The sequence below is a fragment of the Pseudopipra pipra genome, chromosome 2 (genome assembly GCF_036250125.1).
Source record: "Pseudopipra pipra isolate bDixPip1 chromosome 2, bDixPip1.hap1, whole genome shotgun sequence".
NCBI classification, from domain to species: Eukaryota; Metazoa; Chordata; class Aves; order Passeriformes; family Pipridae; genus Pseudopipra; species Pseudopipra pipra.
The window spans coordinates 17373287-17398397 of NC_087550.1; the positions used below are offsets into that span (position 1 = coordinate 17373287).

At 38.6% G+C, this 25111-nt stretch overlaps 1 protein-coding gene across 7 annotated transcripts in view; it reads right to left on the reverse strand.

Annotated features, from left to right (window-relative positions):
* PHLDB2 (pleckstrin homology like domain family B member 2) overlaps positions 1-25111 on the reverse strand; it is a 67896-nt gene that overhangs the window by 7899 nt on the left and 34886 nt on the right. For 3 of the 7 annotated variants that reach the window (XM_064644115.1, XM_064644114.1, XM_064644109.1), the window contains 11 exons: positions 22640-22768; positions 18242-18397; positions 17650-17760; positions 16805-16894; positions 13461-13604; positions 12464-12637; positions 11620-11760; positions 10626-10725; positions 3099-3306; positions 1171-1261; positions 706-852 (listed from right to left, as the gene is read on the reverse strand). In XM_064644115.1, the coding sequence (XP_064500185.1) occupies positions 706-852; positions 1171-1261; positions 3099-3306; positions 10626-10725; positions 11620-11760; positions 12464-12637; positions 13461-13604; positions 16805-16894; positions 17650-17760; positions 18242-18397; positions 22640-22768 (1491 nt within the window). The remainder of the gene's footprint in view (positions 1-705; positions 853-1170; positions 1262-3098; positions 3307-10625; positions 10726-11619; positions 11761-12463; positions 12638-13460; positions 13605-16804; positions 16895-17649; positions 17761-18241; positions 18398-22639; positions 22769-25111) is intronic. The other 4 variants (XM_064644110.1, XM_064644111.1, XM_064644112.1 and 1 more) reach the window with 4 other exon arrangements.

Below are 25111 nucleotides of genomic sequence, written 5' to 3' on the forward strand. Positions count from 1 at the left end.
CAAATAGGTAAGAACCTCTAAGCCTAAAGAAAGCTCAAGATGCCTCTAAATCCTAAAGAGAAGCAAAAATGTATAAGAGGTAACACTTTTTTAAATTCAGTAGTGTTTCTCATGTATAGTTTCAGTAATTTTAGAAAAAATACTATTTCCTCTCTACAGTAGATATGGAGCTGAAAAAGATTATGTTTTTCTTGTGGGTTTGTTTTGTTTTGCAGGTTTTTTTGTGTGGTTTGTTTTTTGGTGTTATTTTGTTTTGTTTTTTTGTTAACTATTTGGAAGCAACGATTCACATTTTAAGGTATTTTATGTATTAAAAGAAAAAACAAAACAAAACAAACCCCACAAACCCCACACCAGTGGTTTACAAAATTAACAAACTCACAAATTTCTGTTGCTCTGGCTAAAAAAAAAATCTGCTCTGCCCCTATTCAGTAACAAAGCTTACAGGATTAATATTTATACTTTATATGTAAGATGCTAAATAGATATCAATGCTATTATTTAATTTTAAATGAATACTTGGGCATCTAAGGCTCCAACAGCCCAAACACAGTTTTAGCAAAACAGTTGTACCTCAGAAATATTAAATCCATCTGTTCAGCTGAAAGCTGTTCTGTTTACCACGGGCAGAAATACACTTAGTCCTTTCTGTATATGAAGGGGAAGTCTTGCACTTCAAAACTATTTCACATCAACATATCTCACCTGTGCTCTTTGTTTCTCACGTATTTTGACTTCCTTTTCAATTAGTTTTTGCCTCTGGCTAGTTTCTTCCTCCAATCTTTTCTCCAGTTGCTCTCTACGGCGTTTTTCTTCTTCCAGAGCTCGTTTTTTAGCTTCCATCTCCCGTTCCTAAATACCACAGCACACTCAGAACTTCAGTTATATGTGAAACTTATAGTTGGTAATGCAATTTCTAAGCTAGGGCTAAATACCTTTTTGCCTCTTAAGTAGGCTGACCTAGCTTCTCATGGGGTTTTGCCATCAACTCGCCCACTGAGACAGCAGATATTGCATATGGGCTCAAAGGTATAGTGTGAGGGTGAAACCAGGAAAGGAGAGGTACTGTTTACGTGTTTATTAGGTGTAAACTATTCAGGGTTCAGTACTGCATTTAGGAGGATATTATCTAAACTAACTAGTCTTAGTTTTACTCAAAGTTATGCTTACCCTGGTCTCAAGCAGCCTAGTCTTTTCAGCATGTGCTTGTTTCAGAAGTCTCTCCATCTCTTCTATTCTTGCAACGTTTGAAGTGCTAGCACTGCACAAAAAACCCCCAAACAAACAAACAAACAAAAAAGAAGCCCAGAGTTATTTAAAGGAATACTTGGTATTTAAAGAAGTATTTTTCATTCCAACATCAGACAGTTTAAGAATGGAGTTGATAGTTTCTGATCCAATTCAGTGCAATAGCCACTAACAAAAAAAAAAGATGTACTACTGTTTGGCACATTGATGAATGACTACAGTTCTGTTTCTTCTGTACCATGAGCACTGACAAATGTTATGTATTTTCAGGAAAAAAATGTCTCTCTCACCTTAAACATGGTAAAATATAACTTAAGTATTTTAAATATGTCAGAACAAAGCATCATAAATTGTCTTCCCTTACAGTCTGACGTGGCTAGAAAATATTGTCAAACACCATCTAAAACAATCTGAAATTAATTTTGCTTAAGGGAAGTTTTGTCAAGGAAAATTATCTGCCTATCTTCCAAATTTTATCAACAAAATCAGCCCACACTCTTTTCTTCCCTCACCAAAGTCTGCCTTGTGAGAAACTGAAAGATCTGTTGTACTGGGTCCTTTTCTGGTTTTTCAATTGGTTTTGTTTATTGGTTTGGTTTCTTCCAGCATTGGCTGGAAGCTTACAAAGAACCAGCGTGAGGCAGAGGGACAAACAGCATCAGTGAAATTCAACAGCCATCGGGGCTCCCTCATCCTGGGCTGGAGACTGCGTGTACAAAATGGCCCTGCTGTAGCTCAGACACACCCCATCCTCCTCCAAAATGGTCAGAGCAACAAGTCTCAGGGACACAGATCTCACACCACTGCCACATTAGATCACTGCATAGATAGAGTTAATTCACAGCCTATCTCCAGCTATCAGAAACTGGCTGACTGTATCTATTTAAAACAGAAATGCTCAAAACTTGAGTCCTAATGTTTTTACTTTAAAAAAACCAAACCCAACACCAACCAACCCAAAAAAGCCCAAACGAAGAAGCCAGCAGAATGAATGCCATAGCTATTTTATGAAGCACTTAACATTGCAGTGATAAAGACTACAAGGGGAAATCAGGGGGCTTTCCCTGTCACAGGAAACAGATGCTGTACAACACACAACATGCTAGCCAAAAAAAGCTGTCCTTGTGTTCACAAGGGATTCATAATGCTGTGACAAGGCTGTACTTAATTATCAGCCTCCACTTATGCTTGTGAAACTGCTGGGGCAGGACTGTGAGGATGAATGAAAGCACTACCATACTGTCAGAAATGAAAACCAGACTGTCAGAAGGAAATTGTTTGCACACAATTTTGAGACTCGGCTGGACTTTTAACACAGATCGTGGATGTTCCTTTGATCTGAGGAGTGGCGTCTGAGGATGAGAAAAGCAGCCAAGGGCTCTAAACCTTTCAGTGCCATCTCTTCGTTTTTACTGACCCAGAAGAGGGAGAGGGCAAAAAAGACTCCTGGAGGAGCCCTAAGTGTTTCATCTTAAGCATCTAGTAAGTTAACATGTTGGACTTATGGAACAAGTGTACATCACTGACAGCATATGTCTTTGAGAAATTTCCTATCAGAGGAAATTCCTTCCCTATAGTGACCAGGGGAGGAAGCACTGTAAGGATATCTCTGTAAGCTTCAACATTATCACTTACCATTTCCATATTTTTATTTTGCATCTTCAAATAAACAGGTGAGATGTAGTTAAACCTGATTGTGAGATGCTACACAACTATTATGCCTGTCTAGTGATCTTCTATTTTCTTAACCAGTTAGCAGCATTCACACTACCATAGTATCAACATGTGCCTGTTCTCTTTTTTCATTATGACCCTGTGACATTACAAGCTCAGAAAGAAAGATGGTTTACCTGGAAATGTTATCTGGTGAGCATGCTGATATGCTTGTCTCCATACTGTCGGAACTGTCTAAGCTTAATGTATCGAAGGCATGGTCCTTGTAGCTACGGTCTGGGTAATGGAAACTATTCAAATACACATTGGATTCGGATGCTGTTCTGCTGTAGAATTCAGGAGACTTCTGCCTTTGGTTTTCACAGATGCGCTGATGGTTATACCCTATAAAGGACAGAGAAAACCTTTGTTTTACACAAAAATTTTGTGACTGGAACGTAACTTGTTAGCAGCACAAGCATTTTGAACATCACCTCAGTCTTAACTGCAACTGTGGCCAAGGTGCTACAAGTTAATCATAACTGAAATAAAAGCTTTAAATACCTGTTTTAATCTATGGTGTATGCAAATATATGCAGATTAGTATACAGCTGACTTGTCAATAAATATTCTTCTATGTGTATGATGAAAATCTAATTTGAACGAATAAAATTTTCATTTTAAAATTAAAATTTTAAAACTTTCATTTTAAAATGAAAATTAAGCCTAATCTGGAAAGTAAGGCAGTTAAACTCAGGGATCTAGGAGAACTGACACTGATTAAATTAGGCAAAAAAAAAAAAAGGGTCTTAAGTACTTTTCTGATTGATTTTATTGAATGTGGGTTATTTTTTGTCTGTTTAGGAAACTTTGCCTTCTGGTAACTGCAAGTTGAAGTTTTAGTTTCAGCTGAAATAATACAGGCTGCTTGTCACATCACTGTAGTTACTAGTGTAGAGGTACTTTCCTGGAGTTTTGAAACTGCAGTTCACCCTACATGACTGAAGCAGATCCTTATAGCTCAATGACTGTAAAGAAAAAATCAGGTTTACACAATGGTTACATTCTTTATCCACACAATCATGATTTTTCCACAAAATCGTTTTTTCTGAAAAGCCATACTTCTTGAACACAGGGAATTTTATTTGGCTATTTGAAAATGTTTCTTCAGAATTATTTTTATCTCATGTCTCCATTGCTCTTTCAATATGTTGCAGCAGTATTTATACAGACTTGCAGAGAGGTTGTTGAGCTTGCCTGATGAAGAGGAGAGTATAATGACAGTTGTCAATTTAACTGCTGAAGTATTTCACAGTGCCCTTTTAAGGGCTGTTTAATCTATGTGATTACAAATCCAACTGTACTGCTCATCTTTTCCTTCAGTGAATGGAAGAAGTGAGACTTTCTCACAGTTCTGATACTCAGTCAGGTTTATAATATTCTCTGCACATTCCTGACCCAAATTCTGAGCTGCTGGCAGAGCTGGAGATTAGAAAGGACTGACAGACTACATGAAAATCTCCCATTTGTACAGGAAGGCAGCCACTGACATTCCACATATTTAAGATAAACAGACACAGGAGAAATGCAGACAACTGTAGAAATGCAGCAAGGTCCAGATAAAAATGTTTACTAGACACTATTAAGACACTGATGTTAGGAAAACATGCTTGAAGTGGGAATATTTTCCTGCCTTTTTTCTCTGTCTGCACATACAAGGTTACTCTCTGGTATTTTTTGCCATGCCAGACTGGGGGCGAGTCCCAGTTCAGAGAGACAACAGCTGCAGGTATCTGAGAAGTGTGTCTGCAGCTGAATAATTAAAGCACATTATTAAAGAAATTGTGCCCTACAAGCATTTTCACGGCAGATTGTTTCCTCCTCACTTCCCTTTGTACAGTACAAAGGTTTCTCGCAGTTAAAGCTGGTTTCTAAGGAACTAATGGGACTTTATTTGCCATTTAAAAGAACACTAAATTTCAATAAAAGTTCAGTTGCATCGATTAGTAAAAGAGACAAAGGGGACACAAACACACCTCAGCAGCCATAAATAACAGCGTCACACAACACAGGTGTTACTGATTCATATGTGCAGTTTGTTTTTTCCCCCCATTATTTTGGCAGATGCTGCTGTTATTGCAGATAAGCAATTACCTTTCATACGCAAACCTTTGGAATGACTAATTGCTCCTGTGAAATGGTTATCAATTATTCATTAGGGAAAGAGAAAAAAAATAAATTACTGCAAGAGCTTTATTCAAATGCATGTTTTTCTATTGAGCTCTCTGCAAAACCTTGCCTATTCAGAAATCTTAATTCCACATCTTATATTTCACTGAAAAATAAATCCATCTAAAAGACATAGAGAAGCATAGCAGTTCTACACTCTCCTAAAGGAGTCAACTTTCCATTAAGATAAGGAGCCTATTTTTAAGTCAAACATTTATCACTTAAATTTTTGTACTCATGCAAATGTAAATGAACACTGTAAGAAACACACATTTGTTCGTTGCAAAAAATGAGACTCGTTCACAGAAAAAAAAAGCATAACTCAGTGTTCTCCTTTTATCTTCATGCTGTAAGCAACAGGCAGCTCAAAGCTCAGGATGAGCTGAGCACCGACACCAAGAGCCTCACAACCAACCTGCCTCCTTTACAGCCACACTTACACAGCAGGCAGGCACCATCTGTTGTTTAAGGAATTATTAACTGCTGGGGTGCCTATTCACACAACATGCACTTAAAAATATTAGACTCCTTGTCAGATCCAGCACTTAACTAAAATTTTCCCACAAGACAAGATTTGTCTTAGACCAGCAAAGTCTAATCTGATACAAAAGCTAAAATGTTTCTTGCTGCATTGGCTTAACTACAGAAATCCATTGCTCTGTAGTAAAACAGTAAACTTAACTGTGTTAACAGCCATACTGTTGAGCAAAATATTGCAAATATCCATAAAGCCATATCATTAAAGCAAAATATTCCAAAGGAGTTACTGCAGAATCACAAAAACCAGGTATACCACCACAAAATTCTTGTGCGGGTAGAAATAAAGGTGAAAGCTATTACTGAAAGTGGCACTGTCAAGTATGTAAAAAACCCACCAGTATTTCATGCAAAAGATCCCATCACATTTTCTTTTTCTTTTATTTCTATTCTTCCTTCTTTCCCCCTTCTTTTCCTTTTTTTTTTTTTTTTTAAAGACTGACATTAACATGTCAAGATACATTTGTTGTGTGGAAACATGCCAAAGTAGGAAGCCCAAGTCTGTCTACCTTGTCATTTTCACCCATAGAGCTGCAAAGATTTCTAAATTTTCTGCTCTACTTGCTATGAGCAAAGAAGAAAAATTAGGCCTGTGCAAAGCCATAGCTCTGCAGATATTAGCATAAATCAGAAGTTTTGTTGTGATAGGTTATTTGACAGCACGAAGAAAAGAATTTTTGAAGTGTTATCATTATTTAACAATTATTTAAAAGTTTTGCAATATTTTGGGAACTACTTGACAGTGCTGATGCAATTGGTACTTTTGCAAAAACATGACACACTAGATAAAGCCAGGTAAAGGGTTGTTTCATACCTTTTCTGGCTTTTCCTGAGTTTGGTAAGAAAAAGAGTGAAAAACAGACAAACAACAACAACAACAAAAAAAAAGGCAAACTGCTTTGAAAAGCTTATAATTTATTTGTACAAATATCCCTTGCCTGCAGTATACTGTTTTTTCTATAGAGCTTAGAAAGAATACAAATAATCATCTTGCTGGTACCTCACTTCCCTGTCCCAACAGCTTTGTTCCCTGTGCTATGTCTGGTCTTACACCTTAATTCCCAGCTAGCCATTCCCTTTTCCCTTCTGGAGTCAATCCTGCAGTCAATGGGACTGAACTGGCTAACTCTCCCTCCTCACTCCTGCCTGTCCTTGTGCAGGCTCTTCTGGCACCCCGTGCTCCATGGGAGCTCCCTGTGGCCAAGTCTCAACCTGTGCAGTGTGAGGTCTCTAGCTGGTACCAAACAGCAGCTTCTTCATTCTTTTTTTTTTTTTGCATGTCCTTTGGTTACAAAGGCATGTACACAGGAGGTGAATTTATAAATACAGTGCTTCAAAAATACCTCATGAGTGGCAGCTAAGAAACAGCTTTTCCACTAAAGATTTATAACCAATATGCATCCTCTGAAACAATTTATAAGTTGCTCTTAACTCAGGCTATGATTACTGACAGTGACCTTTTCTTTCAATAACAATTCTTGAACTCACATGACTGACTAAACACAGTTTTGGTAATCCTGGAATAAAGACAATTTGGTACTTAAAAATCTATGAAATTATTTCCTACTGCATTCAGCCTAAAATTTATTCATAGATATTACTTGTTCCTGCATAAGGAAAACGAAATTGAAATTCACGTTCAAACTCAAGTGGCTGTTCTTCATTTCCTGAATTCACTTTTAATTTTTGTTTTTTCATCTCAGAGTTTTATGTTTACCTTCTTGGACTGAAAGAAGAAAAACTGGAGAGAGCATATTAGACGAGACTTATTTCAGACCATGACTAGTTTAGGGATAACACTAAGAAAATATCTTAAAACTAGCTGAGCTGCCACTTCCTCCAGCCAGTGTCGACTATACTTGTTTTTAGATCTATACATACCCCCAAAAACATCTGGTCTAGAAGTTTGCTCAATGCTATCAAGCCCTAAGGAACACAGGGAGCTACTAATACCACTTCAGGACTGCACCATCCTCTTCGGATAGCAGTTTGTGGGCCACTGCATGATATCCAGGGCTCCAGAGTGAGGGGATGAAGTGGCATTTAACACATGAGACCCTGGCTCTCCACTGAGCCAAGTACCCCCAGATCCAAGGCACTGGGTGCAGCTCTATGCTCAAGGCATCAGGAAGCCAAGATTCCCGTGTCATTTGCAATAGATCATCCTGAACACAGAAAACTGACGGACTGAAAAACCTGTCAAGTGGGAAAACAGACCCAAGGAAAGCAAGCACTGGTTCAGTACATGACAGGTAGAGACCACTTTATCTATTCATCACCTTTTTTAGGTAAACAACTAATTTCTGGAGCAGGAACAGAAGCGAGCTCATATTTATCAGTATAATCAGTCTCTATACATTTGCAGAGTTCCACTGATTTGATAGCAAATCTTATTCCTCAAAAATATTCACAGTCTGAAAAGGTAAATCTGACCTGCCTCAAGAATGGTTTTGTAATAAATACACTGTATTTATTATAAACATTTGTCATTCAGTGATAGAATAAGAAAACTTCTCCAAGTATGTCCGCTGACATGGCATTTGGCTTGGTTTTCAATGATGTATTTAAGGGAGCCTGCTGAAATTCATCCTAGTTACTCAGACAAGTTGCACTGATTTTAGTGAAAGACAAGTAAGATTTTAGAATTTTAATGAGCAGTGGTATTCCATTTCAGTTTTACTGTGTGGTGTGTGGTTTAAATAGCACATTGTGTTCAGAACATTACCCAAATCTCACCATTCCACAGAAATGCACTTTCTTTACTTGTGACCTTGAAGAAAGTTTACTTTCCCTCTGTGTGCTAAGCATGGGTATGAAGTGCTAGGGGAAACTCAGTCCCTTCCCTGCTCAAACCCTGACATTTATTAAGGCTATGCCCATAATGCTGAATGAAAGGTGCCTGAAGACTGTTTGTCTGGCCCTTCTGTATAGCTGGATAGAAATATTGGATAGAAATCTGGCTCCAGCCACCTGATTTGGACATCTCTGTCCTTGCCGAGTTCTGTCCTGCGGGGCAGAAAGAGCCCTGCAAACACTTCTGTGGTGTGTTACCCCGTCAGAGGAGCTTTCCCCAACCTACAAACGTGGCACTTCAGTGCAAAAGCAGTTACACTCTTCAAGTTCCTCCAATAGCAATAAATTCAGGGAGCTCTATGTTGAACATAAAGGAAATAAACCCTTCACTAACTACTAAGAGAGGACACAAACAATCCTCGTGTTCCTCTATCCTTCCTGTTACAACTCTCTTACTTTGCAAATCCTGTGACAGTTCAAATAAAGCACCTGTCAGCAGCATTATTTCCCTTTGGCAAAGCTGATGTTTCAGAAAAGGATATCTAGAACCGTCCTCTTTCCCAGTAACAAATTAATCCCTTAAGGCTCTCTTCATAATTTACTATTTCCATTCCAACTGTTGGATCTTTCAAAACATAATGATCACCTAGTATGAGAAGCAGTATAGCACATGATTCCTCAATGGCATATGAAAAGCGCTGTGCCAAGTGCCTTTATGAATACATCTCTCTCATTCTCCCCTGCTTCCCTTCTGCCATATTCAATTTTGATTCGTGAGGTTTCTCTCTTTCTCACTCTTGTGACAAGAAATCTGACCCTACTCTTAGATTGTCTTAGTTGCACAGTGACAAAAAATTAAATATTAAAACTGATTTATTTTTAAAACTCCTTGCCTGTGTTAGGTTTGGTAACACTTTGTAATCATGTTTTAGGTCACACCCTAATGCGCTTTTGCAGCCACTTTACAGAAGTATTTCCAATTTTAAACATGATCTCTTGTCAAAGTTTAGCCAAGACATTCTAATGATTTTCAAACTGAAAAAACATACCAACGATATTCCACCCTTGCACACACATCATTTTGAAGCTGAGCATGAAGCTCTTTTTGTATTGCATCTAAAATACCTCAAGGTAAGTTAGCTACAACATAGTAGGTTTGTAGAAGGCCTGCTGCATAACTAAAGCTCAAAACCAACAGATCACAACTATATCAGCTCTACAAAGGGGATGTATTAGGTCATGATCCTTTCTCAGCATGCTTGTTCTATCCCTGTATTGAGTCATCTTGGTGCTTATGACTAACATCAGTCATCTGCTTTGACCTTTAACAGCTGCTAGCTCTGACAAGTCCTATAACAACAGGATGGATCCTATCTCAGCTCAGCCTTAGTCAGTGCAATTCTACATAAGGGCCTCTTGCACTAATACCCATAACAGCAGTGCAGATGCTGGAAAGAAAATAAATGGAGAGATGGCACTGAGGAGTGACTCCATTTGAAGATGGAACACTTATGAATAATCTATCTTATTAAAGCAGAAAATAAGTGTATTGACTCAAGTCAACAAAAAACAGACACAGAATCCCATAGCCTACGAGATCATCTTTCAGAGATGTAACTTGCTTTTGGATCCAGATTTGCCGTGTCCCTATTACAGAACTCAGCCATCTATCCACAATGGAACATATCTCTCCCTTCCTATTTTGTGGCCCAAATATTTAAGAACACTTACAGTACCACAGTCATAGCTTCTCAATTCCCTGTCTGAGGAATTTATGCAGGCAAAAATATATGCCTGTGAAAAACAATTTTTAAGATCATATTAAAAAAAAAAAAGGAAAAAAAGCCCAACATGTAATATACTGCCTCGAAATCATTCAGAAAAATTACCCAATTAGCACAATGTGTATTTTTCAATATACTTTTCTTCTTTACTGGATTATATTTGGTTACCATGTACTTCAAAACTACACGTGGACCTACATCATAATATTAATATCTTATTTTGCCTATTAAAAAAAATTACACTTAGAAATTGTTTTTTTCCACTAAGAAGTAGATTTATTTTACATATCTGTTGATTGTAACAACACCAGTTTCAGGCTTATTTCCTGAAAAACTGAACACTAACTTTAAACTGAAATGAATCAAATAAAAAGGTCTTACCTTTGTGCATCCTTCTTGACTCTGACTCTTTGGTCATGGTTGCCAGGCAGTGAGGAAGTACGCTGCCACAGCTGTTGCTTTGTCCCAGTGGTAAATGTCCCTGCAGGAAATATTGTACATACATGCTTAAAACTACATTACAAGACTTTTTTTTGTATCAGCAACTTGCTTTGTCATGGGTATCAACATGTTTTCAAAGTAGTATCTCCACCTTCCTGCTGTTTGCTCATTTACAAATGAAGATTATTTCACTTTATACATAACCTTATCTTTACCATTTAAAGGCCTTAGGTAGGAAAGAAAACGACACGTTGTGTCCCTAGAATCAATTTAAACTAGCCTGAAAATACAATCCTTGAGATAGAAATCATGCATTTATGATTACTGCACTACAGCACGGCATTTCCACAGGTCGGAATAATGGCTGGAAGAATGGAAGGCTGTGATGGGAACAGTTCCAGGTGTGGAGAAAAACATACAGCAATTGACAGGATTTTATTACATGGCCCTTACAGTTATTATATGGACTTTACTGTTATTATGTGGTTTCATTGTATTCACACTACACAGTGCACAGACTGGACATGCCCAGGTTTGCCATGAGTTTGCCTGCTCCCTGCTTCCCCCGCTCCTCCCCCTTTTGCCCGTGTCCCTATCCTGGTTTGTCCCCCCGCTTGTCTGTCTCATACTCCGCCCTATGTTCTGGCCCTTTCCCCTCCCGAGCTGATAAAAGACCACGTGCACACATCAATAAAGGATTCTACTTGCACCCTCCTCCCTTGTGTCCCGGACCCGTGCTGTGCCACGGTCCCATCCCCGCTTCGGGCCGTGGCAGAAGGCTTTGTGTACACTCCTATATGTTAATAAACCTGAAGTTCTTTCAAAGTAATTTGAGGTGTGAATTTGGGGGATTACCTAATGCTTACAGCACGACCCTGTAACAGGATACAGGTTTTATACAGGTGCTGGAAGGCTATAAACAGCAGCCACGTACTTTGGATGCGGTGTTCCGTCCCAGCGTGGCGCTATTGAAGTGCGGTGACACAGACGGAGTGGTTTTCTTGCGAGGTAAAGTATCGCTCATGTACGTGCATTCCCTGTGCTGCTTCTTGCGCTCTTCCAGATTTCTGAAATGCTTCAAATGCAATTTGTTACAGTTTTGACAAAATGAATTGGACGTCCTTGCTCAGTTATGCTCTATATGGAAAATACTGAAGGCAGAAGCCTGGAAAGAGCAAAATCTAAAATACAGAGTACATCCCGCTTCGCAGCACTTTCCAGGAGTTTTACAAATATCACATTAAAAGAATACTGATTAAAAAAACACATTAAATTCACGTGCACATTTTGTCTACTTGTCCCTGTAGCTTTTGTTTTAAAAATTCAAGTCTAGCGTACAAGTAGAACCCAATTACAAAGAAAAAGTTTTATTTACAAGTTATTCTAATGAATTGGTGGCTTAAAACCAATACAGTTTTTGAAAGGCATTGTCCAAATGTATATGAAAAATTAATTTAGGATTTCAAATATAGGCACATGAACTTTATTGTTGCAAGTCCTCTGACAGTAACAGTGGTTCTTAAATATTAGTATTTGCCTCTGCATTGTTCATATAAGGAGAGATTTTGTTCAGTAATATTCTAAAATACACTGTGTTTATTTTTAAGTTATTTTTGCCTTAATGATTTTTGCCTTTAAGTGCAACACTCTGCAAGCACAATCAACTCATGATCTATCATATTACTCTAAAAACCTCACATGTAAATCAACTTCATGGCCACCATAAGAAAAGCAAACAAAACAAAATAATCCCAAATTACCATCTTTGAATCTGTTACCTGTTGTTGCCTGCGGTGTTTCTTAGCTGGCAGAGGTGGAGGTGTATCAGATAAAGGAATAGGATCTACATGAGTAGCCATGACCTCAGGCCAATGGACTGATGGAAGTTGAGCAATAGAGCGAGGAGAAAGAGAGTGAGGAAACACAAATCCAGAACAGAGAGGTGATCTTAGCTTTATAGAAAAAAGAGAAATTACACACAGAGTTTTCTTTTTGGAATTTCTCAAAAGATACGGCACATACAAACTGCAGTTCTAGCACTGTGTTTGTTGCAGTGTTTAGCAGGAAAGGACATGTGTTGTATTGCAACTCCCAAGGCATACTGAGCTAAGAGAAGCAGCACAGAAATGCCAAATTCTAAACCAGTTGCTGCCTTATTGCAACATAAAGGTAGGTGGCTTTACAATTGTAAGGTTATTCCATTCCTTTAAAAGGGGATTTATTAAAAATTCGCTATGGTCATTACAAAGCCAAAAACATCACAAAGACTGAGGAAAGGAGAGTAAGCTAGAAGACAGACTGGACAGACTGCATGGAATAGCTAAGATAGGTAGAAGCCACCCATCTCCCACAAATATTCGAGATATACTTCTACCACCTTACAGGGAAAAAAACAAAACAAGAAGAAGCTGCAAAACATACCAAAAGAACACCTGAGCATCACTGATCCAGTCATCATTAAGCTTGTCCAAAGACCGTTTCCCAAAGATGTTTTGTGTTTGACAGGCAAAGACTGTCATTTAGTGCTGCTTGGGTCATAAGGATTCAGGTTTTTTGACCTTCAGTTCCATCTATCTCATCAAAGACACTTTACAACTGGAACACTCCTTCAGCTTTACTATTAAACCTGTTACCTGACCTGGTAACTGCCATATAGCAGTTTGCCTTCGGGTCAATTTGTTACATGTTTAATTACCAAAAAATGAAAAATAAATAAAATAAAAAGGCACTCATGAAAAAACAATGCAAACAAAGGGAAATGTCTCTCAAACAAACCTCTTTATTTTGTGGCTGGCTCGTCAGCACAGCCGTGGAAGGCTCAGTGGCAACTGCTTCAGCATCTGTGGGGGTCTGAGTGGAAGGGGATATATTCGTGGAACTGCCATACAGCTCACTAATTTCACTTACACTGATATAGCCCTAAAAGGAGGAATTCAGAAGTTAAAAGGAGCAAAAGCCAAAAGACGTGCAAGAGTATTAATGTATCCAGTACAATGAAAGTTAGTTTAGAGTGATACAGCCAAATATTTGTTATCAATTAAATACTTAATCACAACTAAAATAAAATTAGCTTCAAGCTTTTTAAGCGTTAAATACTTGGATTCCGAAAATTGTCCTTAATTTATTTTCAAAAACATTTGTGTAATCAAAACCCAAATGTACTTTAAGTGTCCAAAAGATTTTACTAAAATGTAAATACCCATTCCATCAGCAATTATGTAGCTCTTTCTCAGGAAAGCAAATTGGGGGAAAAGGAAGAACAAATCTTATTTTTATATCCTAATTTTTTTGTCCATGTTTAAATAAAATAGCCTGATTTGTTTCTTGCCTACCTACTAAGCTAATTTGAGTAAATCAAATGATTAATGAAACTGGGAGGAACTTACATAAGGACAAGCTATCCCTTAAATTATGCTAACACAATATCTTTCAATTGCATTGTCTGGAAGATACTTGTGACTTTTATATCTTACCAGAAGACTCAGTTAAGATGCTGTTATTGTCAGCCCTGTAGCCATTACAATTTGCTGTCTTTTTTTTTTTTTTAATTAACAGTCATACAGGATGTGATGGAGTGAGGGATGGCAGGGACATCAGAGTGTGCTGCTGCTTGCAGAGAAGATGTATGCAGGCAGATTTTGGCAAAATAGAATTAATGGATGTGTTTTCGTGTTAGCTGAAAAAATGTTATTTAGAAAATAAAATATGGATTCTAATCCATTGTGTATAGGATTCCAGGCTGAACAACGTCAAATGTCATAATTTCTTATCCAACAAGGCTATACAAAAGGAAGGATAAATGACTGCTGAAGCAATGTCATAAAGATGAGACAGAAATATGCTTATTTTTTAAATCAAGAGGGTAAGCTGCTTTCACATTGAGAATGTGTTGAAGGGATTGTGTTTCTATTCCTGTGCCAACACAGTGATGTACCAGTATGTCTGCTTCAGCAGTTCAGTAAGAGAAGCCACAGACTAGTATAGTATTTCTTCTTTTTAAAAATGCCTAAATTTAGCAATGATCATAGAAGGCAAGTTGAAAAAAATACCAGCATTGCTATCTGTTGGCATAATTCTCAAGCAGAGAATTATCAGTTATCTCAAGCAGATAAGACAATTCTGGAAGATAAGGTATCATACAGTGAACACAGCACTATACAAATAGGAGGCAAATCTTAATGCTGATATTATGTCATGATCTATTAAATGAGGAAACTGGGTAAGATACTAAAGTTTATCTCTCAAAACATGTGACTACAGTAAAATAGAGTCCAGTATGAATTAACATAAAAGTTGCTTAATCATCTCATAGTAGCAATAACCAAAGCTCAGCAAGTCTATGGATACAATACTGTGTTCATTTTTAAAGACAAAAGCACTGTCACCACTGTATGAAAAACATTCAGTTCTGACTTACAATGCCAATGAGGATTCATCATGAGGATAAAAGACAAAGTAAAGAACAAATGACTGTGCTGTTCATTAGCTCAGGCCCCTATTACATTAGATAAATAAATGGTTTCAGGTCAGATTAGTCATCCAAGTAATTTTGTCAATGCTGAACTTTTAAACAGCATTGATTTTCTGTGCTTATTTAAGTACTAGGATAAGCATCCTGCCCTCCTTATGTAAGGCCATGTTACTTCCTTGCTTTGCAGAAAGGGAGTAAGCTTCACAATGGATGGAGGAGTTACAAATGGGTACTTTGGTGAAGAGGGCCTGGGAAACGCTGGAGCACAGACTTGACTGATGCGTGAGCAACTGCATGGTGAGATTAACTGCTGTGTGCCAGCAGACTGTTTAAGCCTGTGTGCCATTTGGTGCCTGATTTTTAAAGTGCCAGAACAGCCAGAGAAAAGTTAAACTCGACTGAGATGAACACAACATCTGGCAAAGAAAGGCATTTCTTTTATAACACAGAACCTATGGGAACACTGAGGATGAAACAGATAACTCATGCTGTTCCTTCTCTTATTTGCCTTGGAGTAAGTCCTAACTGACTTCACTGCAGTGAACAAAATGACACCACTGAATAATCCATTTCATTAAAGAGTGTAGGCTCACTTAATGTAGTTGCATTTTGAAATATGTGATTAAACAAGCCATTATGTGGATATGAAGAACAAAACACAGAGATAGCACCCACTCTAGTAAGAGAATGAACAGATCCATCTCTAAAAGAAAAAAAAAAAGAAGCTTAGACTAGCCAGATGTCCTGGTGGGAAATCAGATGTCCAGGTCAGAACACACCCTAGGGCACTGGAAGTCTAAGCATCTGCAACATGGCTTGCAGCAGGGAACAGTGCTCAGCCCCACTGGCACGTGAAACTGCACACCAGGAACTTGGAGACCACATAAGCAAGATCCCAATTCCCAGGTGCTGAAAGGACACATGGGTGCTTTAGACTTCAACAGCCCAACTTCCCACAGTGACACCTACATCATTAGATGTGGCAGACCTTGTTCAGGGCTTTGGTACAAGCAGATCCAGCAAGTCCAGTCAGTCCTCTTAAGCAGAAGTTAATGATGCAGCCATAAATAACTGTCAGTGTATTTTAAATGCTAAATTTTCCACTTACTCTAGCTATTAAGAAAGGATAAATAAATATCTCAATAGGTATTTTACAACAACAATAGCCTGAAGTCTTCAATTTAGTGCTTTTTGAAAAGAACAGAATGTACATTTGTCATGCTTTAATGCAGAGCCTTAGAATAGGGGAGGGGATGCAATGATAAAATCTACAGTGCAAAAATAAGACTGAACTGTATTTGTACTCGAACAGAGTTATTCCCAGACTCATTCTTCTTCATTTCAATAAGGTTTAATTGTCTATTTTGAGAAAATTAGACATATACACACACTCCACACATAAAAACAACCAATTTTCCAAAGCAAGAGATTAAGGCAATACCAGTCATATCTGGAAGACTGTCAAGAGAAGCTATTTTTGCTCACTCATTCATCTGGACTTCCATCAATAACTTAAAAAACCTGAAATTGTATGAAATTACTTTGGAAAGATGTGATGACTAGGACTTCACTAAATACTAAAGTGCTTTTGTATGAAGCATTATTAAAAGTTACTTATGGTAATGTCAAAGACAGTGAAAGTCTTTACCTCTTTTAGACTATTGGGACTGACAGGAAATCCCTTTCCTCCGGAAAGTGTGGAATATTTCTTTTCCAGATTACAGAGATTTTCTTTTTCCTGTTAAAACCAGACATTTCATGTTAAACGCCAACAGTTTTGTAAGCAAAAAATAAATGCTAGTCATTTTCTTAACTGTATGAAGAAGCACACTGGGATGGAAGGCTGAAACTGCACAGCAGAGTTTTAGCTTCATCCATTTAGAGTAGAACTGAACAAAAAATGGAGGTGCAGAAGGAAAAGTTAGTAGAATATTTTATTTAATAACCACAGCCCAGCCAAACCAAATAAGTGTTCCTTCAGCATTTTGGAAATGATGATTCTGCTCAGTAAACTAATGTGATTTTTCTCATACTTAAAAGCAAAACATAAAATGGATGCAAAGGATTCACACCAGCTTCTTATTACCCAGCTGTTAGCTGATGTTAAGGAGCTTGTCTTGTGGCCTAAGTATAGGCTATTACAAGCCAATATTACAAGCTGCACAGTTCCAGCAGCCACATAGGGAGCACAAGCTTCTAGCTTCAGCATCCAGGTGAAGTTGAGTTCTCAGGTTGAGCCCTCTGAAAAGGGGGCACCTCTAAAACCCTTTTAATTACCTAATCACACTAGCATTTTCTCTTAAGAAATCTGCTGATTAATTGCAAAAGATTTCTTTTTTTTTTAAAGGTGAATGGATATAAACCTTGTCTCACATAACACCAACTTGTTAGCTTTTGCAGAACTGATGCTTTACTTGTGCTCTACATTCTTTTATTTTATGAAATGCTCCTTTACTACATGCTAAAAATGTTTGAAAGACAATAAATACTTACCCTTTGCAGCATCATTATTAAGTTGTTTTTCTCTTTTACAAAATGATCTTGTTCTCTTTGTGCTTGTTGGACAATATGATTGGCCTGTTTTTTGAGAGCAGAAATCTTTTCCTAACATAAAAAGAAAATAATCACAATTTATGTTTCATTTTCAAAGTACAAAACAACCTGCATCAAGGATCCAATTCATGAGAGTTCACCATTGATGTTCTATTATTATTTTAACAAAATCATTTAACATCAACTAACAAGCCTAAAATAACTGTAGTTTTGTCCAGAGTGTACAAATCTCCTTTCTTAAAGAAGAAAAAAAAATGCTTTGGTGCTTTTTTGTAGCAAATTAAAGGGTTTGATTTTCATGTGCAAATATACAAACAGGGCAGGAAATGCTGTCGATTTACTTTCTTTTGGAAAAGTGAATGATTTGATCTGTGGGGGATGTCACTGGGCTATTGTCTTTGCTCTGCTTCAAAAACTTTTTCAAAGAGGAACATTTTGCATTGTTTCCCACAGACGGGCAGGTTGTAGAGCCATTTCATTACCTTTATACTCAACAACAAAGAACAAGTTAATCGACTGTTAGTGCTTTTACCTTTCTACTGACAATGCTGCGCTGATATTCAGCTACTTCATGCAGGAGCTGTTGGGTCAGATTTTCTTTCTCTTCATCTAACCTGCTTTCATGTTCAAGCTGCTGAAATTCCAAATCTTCAAAGTGCTTGCTTTCTATGTCCAGAAGATCAGCATCCTTAAGGGGGGGAAAAAAAAAAGGTAATATATATATAAAAAAGTAATTGTGCTTTCACTGACACCAGTGTACTTACAAACAAACACAAAAATCAACCTAAAATTATATTTACCTATCTCATACAACATGTTCCACCAGGAGCTCAACGCTTTTAGTGGCCTACTGTCATAATAAGAGAGGAAATAGGGCTAATTATTATTTTGATGTTGCTTTCTCCATCACTCCTACTGTGCCTCTTGCTAAGAAGCACCTTCAGAGTGAGGGAGCCGTTTTGCCGTGTTCAGAGCAAGCTGAAGCCTCCCAGATTGGCTGGGCAGATCTCTCTGCTGTAGCCTAACTGGGACACCAACAAAGCATGAACCCATCTGGGGAGGTTGTCAGATGCCAAATGGGGAGAGCGTCTGCTTACCAACCGAAAAGGACAGAAAGGATCATGCCAGTAACACCAGAGAACTGCACACAGAATTAACTGATTATGGGAAATCACACTAAAACAAAGGAGTCTGGACTGCAGTTAGAATTTCTTCAGATCTATCCCAAGTACCAGCACTGATTTTATTAACAGACATAGTCAGATAAGACAAAAGATGTGTGGAGCTGTGTGCCTTCAGCGCGCTGCCAGCACCTCAGCAGTGATGTCCAACCATGTAAGTTGCTCAACCAGAGGCTGATCATGGACACCAAACTGGAGCTGAAAATTGCTCTCTGTGCAATTAAGGACTCTGGTCACCCACCCCAGCCAGTAGGTGTATTACTCCAGAAAAGGTATCAGCCCACTTTTATGCATTTCCTTGAAACGACACCAGGTTTTGTCAGAAAAAAAAAAAAAAAAGAAGTTGATTGCAGCAAAAAAGACCCAAGAAAAGAGTTCAGAGAAGAGCAATGAGGCTGGTGAAGGGACTTGAGCAGAGGTCCTCTGAGGAGAGGCTGAGGGAGCTGGAGCTGTTCAGCCTGGAGAAGAGGAGGCTCAGGGGAGACCTCATCACTCTCTACAACTCTCTGAAAGGAGGTTGTAGCCAGGTGGGGGTTGGTCTCTTCTCCCAGGCAACCAGCAGTAGGACAAGAGGGCATGGTCTTAAGCTCTGCCAGGGGAGGTTTAGGTTGGATATTAGTAAGAAATTTTTTACAGAGAGAGTAATCAGACATTGGAATGGGCTGCCCAGGGAGGTGGTGGATTCTCCGTCCCTGGAGGTTTTTAAGATGAGACTGGATGTGGCACTTAGTGCCATGGTCTAGTAACCACGGCGGTGTTGGATCAAGGGTTGGACTTGATGATCTCAGAGATCTTTTCCAACCCAGCTGATTCTGTGATTCTACGAAATAAGAACACACCACTTAGGGAAGCACAAGAACTGAATGCTAATCATGAAACATCTGTGCATTCATAATATGAATTCCTGCTTATAAGTTCTAGAGTTCTGAAGAAAAAGGTTTTTTTAATAATCACAGCATTAGTAAATGCTAAGGCTCTCTAAAATAAGCATGTTGTGCATAGCTTGTTACACAAGAAAACCTACATCCTAGAAGCAATTTATCATTTTAGAGGAATGCAAATTTTCTGCTTTTCTAATTTCAACCTATGGCAAAGGTTAGTGACTGGGATAAGAAGACAGGTCCCTACAAAAGTCATTCAAACCCAGCTTCCAATGTACCAGGGAAAGACATAGGATGCAGAAACTGAAGAATCCAAGTTACTATATGAAATACCAGCATCTTCCCATTACTCTCCAAAGATGTGCCCTTCACTTGTAGGAGACAGTGATCAAAAGCAAAGGTGTGGGCTAAAAGTTACAGGAAAGGAGTTACCTACAATACAGAAATGCTTTGTTCACATTGGTCAGACATCTTCAGCATCTAAAACAAACAGAAGGCCTTTGCTTGGGCCATGAAAGTCAATAAATTCAGCCTATTGCATACCACATTAATTGCTAAGGCAGAAGAACAGACTTCAGGGAAGGCAACCGATAGCCAAAGACAACTTGGAGCATTGAAAATACCCTTCCTGCCCAAGAGGGAGAGTGTATATGCATTTTGGACACAGGAAAGCCAAGAGTTTGCCAGCTGCACACCCCAATCCAAACTCCAGACCCACCCTGCAGCCAGCTTCTGCAGTGAAATTGGCTGCCCACTCCCCCAGGCAAAAATTATTAAGCTACTGAAGCCCCTGAAGGGAATTCGTCTTCACACCTTCTTTGTTGGCAGTAAAGTAGCACAACATAAGCTGCTGCAGACTCAGGTATTTCATACAATAGTTTGGGTTGAAAGGGACCTTAAAGATCATCTGGTTCCAACCTGCCTGCCGTGGGCAGGGACACCTTCCACTAGACCAAGTTGCTCAAAGTCCCATCCAACCTGGCCTTGAACACATCCAGGGATGAGGAGTCCAGAGCTTCTCTGAGCCACCTGTTCCAGTGCCTCATCACCCTCTGGGTAAAGAATTTCTTCCCAATATCTAATATAAACCTTCCCTCTTTCAGTTAAAAGCCATTACCCCTTGTCCTATCACTAAAAGATCCCTCTCCAGCTCTCTTGTAGCCCAGCTGCTCCAAAGGAGGCTGCTATAAGGTCTCCCTGGATGGAGCCTGCTCTTCTCCAGGCTCAACAATCCCAGATCTCAGCCTGTCTTCATAGGAGACATGCTCCGGACCTCTGGTCATCTTTGTGGCCTTCTCTGGACTCACTCCAACAGGTCCATGTCTTTCATTTGCAGGGAGCCCCAGAGCTGGACTTATTTTGGAGGAAGACGATTTTCTATTTTGGGTACAATACTTAGAGTCATTTCATTCCCTCATTAGAGAGCTACTGTGCACTAACTCAGTGATAACTTCTACTGCACTGACCACTGCTAACTTCCACTACAGCTGGCCTGGAATAATATGCAATAGGACTAACTGGACACTTAACTACACCGCCACATTTCAAGTTTTGTCCCACTTTCAAATCCAAAATCGTTATTAAAACACGTTGGAAGAAACAAACAAACAAACAAAATTCAACCAAACGTATTTCTAGAAGCCACTTGATGGTCAATAGTGAAAAAAAGATTTACTACCCTCCCATAGCAACAATACTGCAGCTTCTCACAAATTAATACCTTTAAGTATTTGACTGCAGATGAAAGGCTTGCTTTCCTTTTAATATGTATGAGACATTACATAACACTGCCTTTTTTTTTTTTAAGGTAACACAAAAATCTTTAAGCGTCTCAAAACCAGCAAACTTATTCTGTACTAACTGAGAATTTAACATTGTTATTTCCAAAGCTGGACCTTTTCACTTTTTGTTCTCTGAAACAAACAAACAAAAAACAAAAACAAAACAAAAAAATAAACAAAAAAACCCAAACAAAAAACCCCCAACGAAATGAATTCTGGAAATAAAACAACATACAAAGAGTATTTCCTATAAAGCCTTTTTTTTTTAATCAGTGCTATTACAGCCCTTTTTCCTGATACAAACAATCAAGACAGAAAAAAAGATTTGACTCTCATATGGCCTCTTGAGCTTGCCATACTGATGCTTTGAAAATTATTTCCTCCCCTGCTAAAGCTAACTACATGTGCTGTATAACCCACTTCACGTTAATGAATACTAAGAAGGTGCTAATGGTACCTTCATAGACAGTATTGCAGTTTTTTTTTGATTACAAATTATACAAACTAAAATCAAGTTGCAATTAGACAGTATGAAAAGTTTATTTATACCAATGTGTAACTGTTGAAAATGAAAGTGTAGGACAAAACAAAGCTATTTTACTAAGTGGCAAAATCTTCAAAATTAATTTTTCAAATACAGTTCAGGCTAACAGCTAAGTTATATACTGAAAAAAAGAAGTTACCCATGGCTTCACTGAGACAGACATTTACTGGCCAATTCCAGGCTTTGCTCACACAGGTAAAGAATGATGCTCCACCATTCAGCTAAAAATCACAACAGCTTCCACATCACTCAGAAGGCCTAAGGGGCTAATTACAGGCAAGTAGCCCAAAACTTTAAAAACATTCAACACAAAATGATTTCTAATTCACCCATTTGCACTCTACTTGTCTGCCATCATGAACATCATCTACTACAACCATTCCACAAAAAACCCCACCCTCGTGACTATTAAAAATTCTAAGTTGCAAATATGTTCAGACACTGGATACTTGAAAGAGAATATGTTACACTTAACTAAAAAAAAAAGAAAAAAATTAAAAATCAACAAAATAAAAAAGTGCACTCTTGAAACTTGCTACTAACCCTCTTCAGCTGCTGCTGTAACTGTTCCCTCATGGACTCAGGGCAATTATCAAGCTGCGTCTTCTGCTCGGAGTAAAGCTCCTGAAGCCTCTCTAGTTTTTCCCTCTCAGCATCAAGTTTTAATTTTTCCTGAAGCATGAACCAGAAAATAAACACAATTACCTTCAAACCCAAGCAGTTGTTAGTGATTATGACAGTGCGTGGCAAAACCTTAATGAACAGTTGAAGCATGTTGGTCAAAGACAGAAACCTCTTGTTAGTTGAAATGCAATGGTGGGATGCAAAATGATCAAAACAAAACAGAAATCATTTTAGTGGGGTGATTAATTCTCTCCGTTGTCACTGTGTTTTGTACCCGTGCCTGGATGATGCTTTTAAAGCCCACTGCCTGTCTCACCTAATGAAAAAAAAAATAAGGAAACAGTTGCCATGTTAGCAAGGTAACTGGTAAAGCCGAGAGAGAAAGAGTAGCTTTTAGAAAGCAAAATGGATGGAAAATGACTGTAGTCTGGCAGTGAGGGATAAATGGATCTTCCCAGGAGAATGAATTACATGCCTGTGTGGCTCTGTACAGACAAGTACATTTAGCAAGCAGTGAAAAACCAGAACAAGACAGAGCTTTATAAAGAAATAACTCTGGGCCAGGAAGTCCTGTTGCAGCAGAAACACCAAGTGATCCAGCAAATTTGCTTCAGGAGACAGGAACTGTAACCTGTTCATGGGGATCAAAGGTGACAGCTTCACCTCCCTGGTCTCCACCAACTAGGTCAGCTTTCCTCTCGGCCCACTCAAGCAGCAGTACTCAGCACACTACTTCTCACCCTCCAAAGCCTTTGGCCTTTTAATCTTTGTAATCAAATACTACATGATTTACTGTGCAACGCTGCTCTGAAGACTGGCTGCAGATCACTTAAAGCTACCCTGCAGACTATTATTTATCTGGGGACCAAACAATATATCAGAGTACAGAGAATTCTTTTAGCACCTTTCACTTGCATCTACACTGGCCAACACAGCAGATGCATTTTCTTCAAATGAGCAATTAGTAACTGGAAAAAACAATATGCCTGATATGCCAGGCATAAATAATCAACTAAGTCCCTGAAGCCTGGCTCTCTGATACCTTGTAGAATAACACTGGTATAGTTCTCTTTTCCTACTTGTTGTTCTGTAGTAATGCATCTCCTCTCAGATAGTCTCTAACTCTCCTTAACACTCAAAAATTGACAGTATCAGCCCCAAAACTTTAGCATCTTCTGGCTACTCCAAGAACAGTTCAATTCTGTCATAGCATCTACTCATTTCTTCTCTTTCCAGTCCCAATTAATATTTAAAATCAAATGTGTGGCGTAACAGGTGCTATATGATTAGACACTCTGCATCACTCTTATGGCACATGCCATAGAGAAGGAATGTCTTTTACTATACAGTACTATACAGTACTATACAGTACTATACAGTACTATACAGTACTATACAGTACTATACAGTACTATACAGTACTATACAGTACTATACAGTACTATACAGTACTATACAGTATGTGCCATTTCAAACCTACTCTCTGCTATGCCTGACAAGGTTCTCAAACCCTTATGCATGGCAGAGGCATAGTAACATGTATTAGCTGCCTGCTGTCTTTATGATTTTATCTCTAAATCTGAGTGGGAACAGGGGCTGGGATCTAATTTTCCCAGTATTTAAAAACAACAGCAGGAAACATTTTATTCAAGACCAATGTCGACCAGATTCCCAGTGCCCTTATGCTCACTTACACATGCAGCTTCTCAGTTCATACAAGCAGATGAACAAAATGCTGAGCACAAATATATTTTTTTCAGCTTATGAAAATGAGCAACTGAGCACGAATATTCTATTACCTGGAGTTCCTGTACTAGCTGCTGTCTTACAACAGCGGCAGCAGGGATCAGAAATACAGAGCATGTAGCACGTGCAAGCTGTACAGTAAGGGAGAATCATGCAACTCCTGAGAGATCAGCTCTAGACCTCTATCCCCAAGAAGCCCCGTTTGCTGAATCACCCTTACTTCCAACACGGAAGGAAATCTATGGATAAACTGGTAGTTCCTCTCCTCACAAACCTTGTCGACCATTTAACATGCAACCTACGGTCTGCCACATTATTTCACACTTTCTTTTTCTACCCACCTTACCATCCAAAGCAGCAAGGACTTCTCTGACCTTAGCTGCAGTATCGTGCCTCTGAAGCCATTAATAGCTCTCTAAATGTCTATGCTCTGCAACAAGTGTGCTCATTGATTAACAAGCAAGTCAAATCTCGAGCGTGAGGAGACATCATCAGCAAGTATAAAACTCCCTGAGAATCTTGCCAGAGATACTGTTACATCCCTCAAGAAATTAGAAATGTATTCCTTTGAGATTGAAAGTGATACTCATCTGGTCTATTTATAGCATAGGAAGTGCTAGCATCTCACCAAACTGGCTCCCTTCA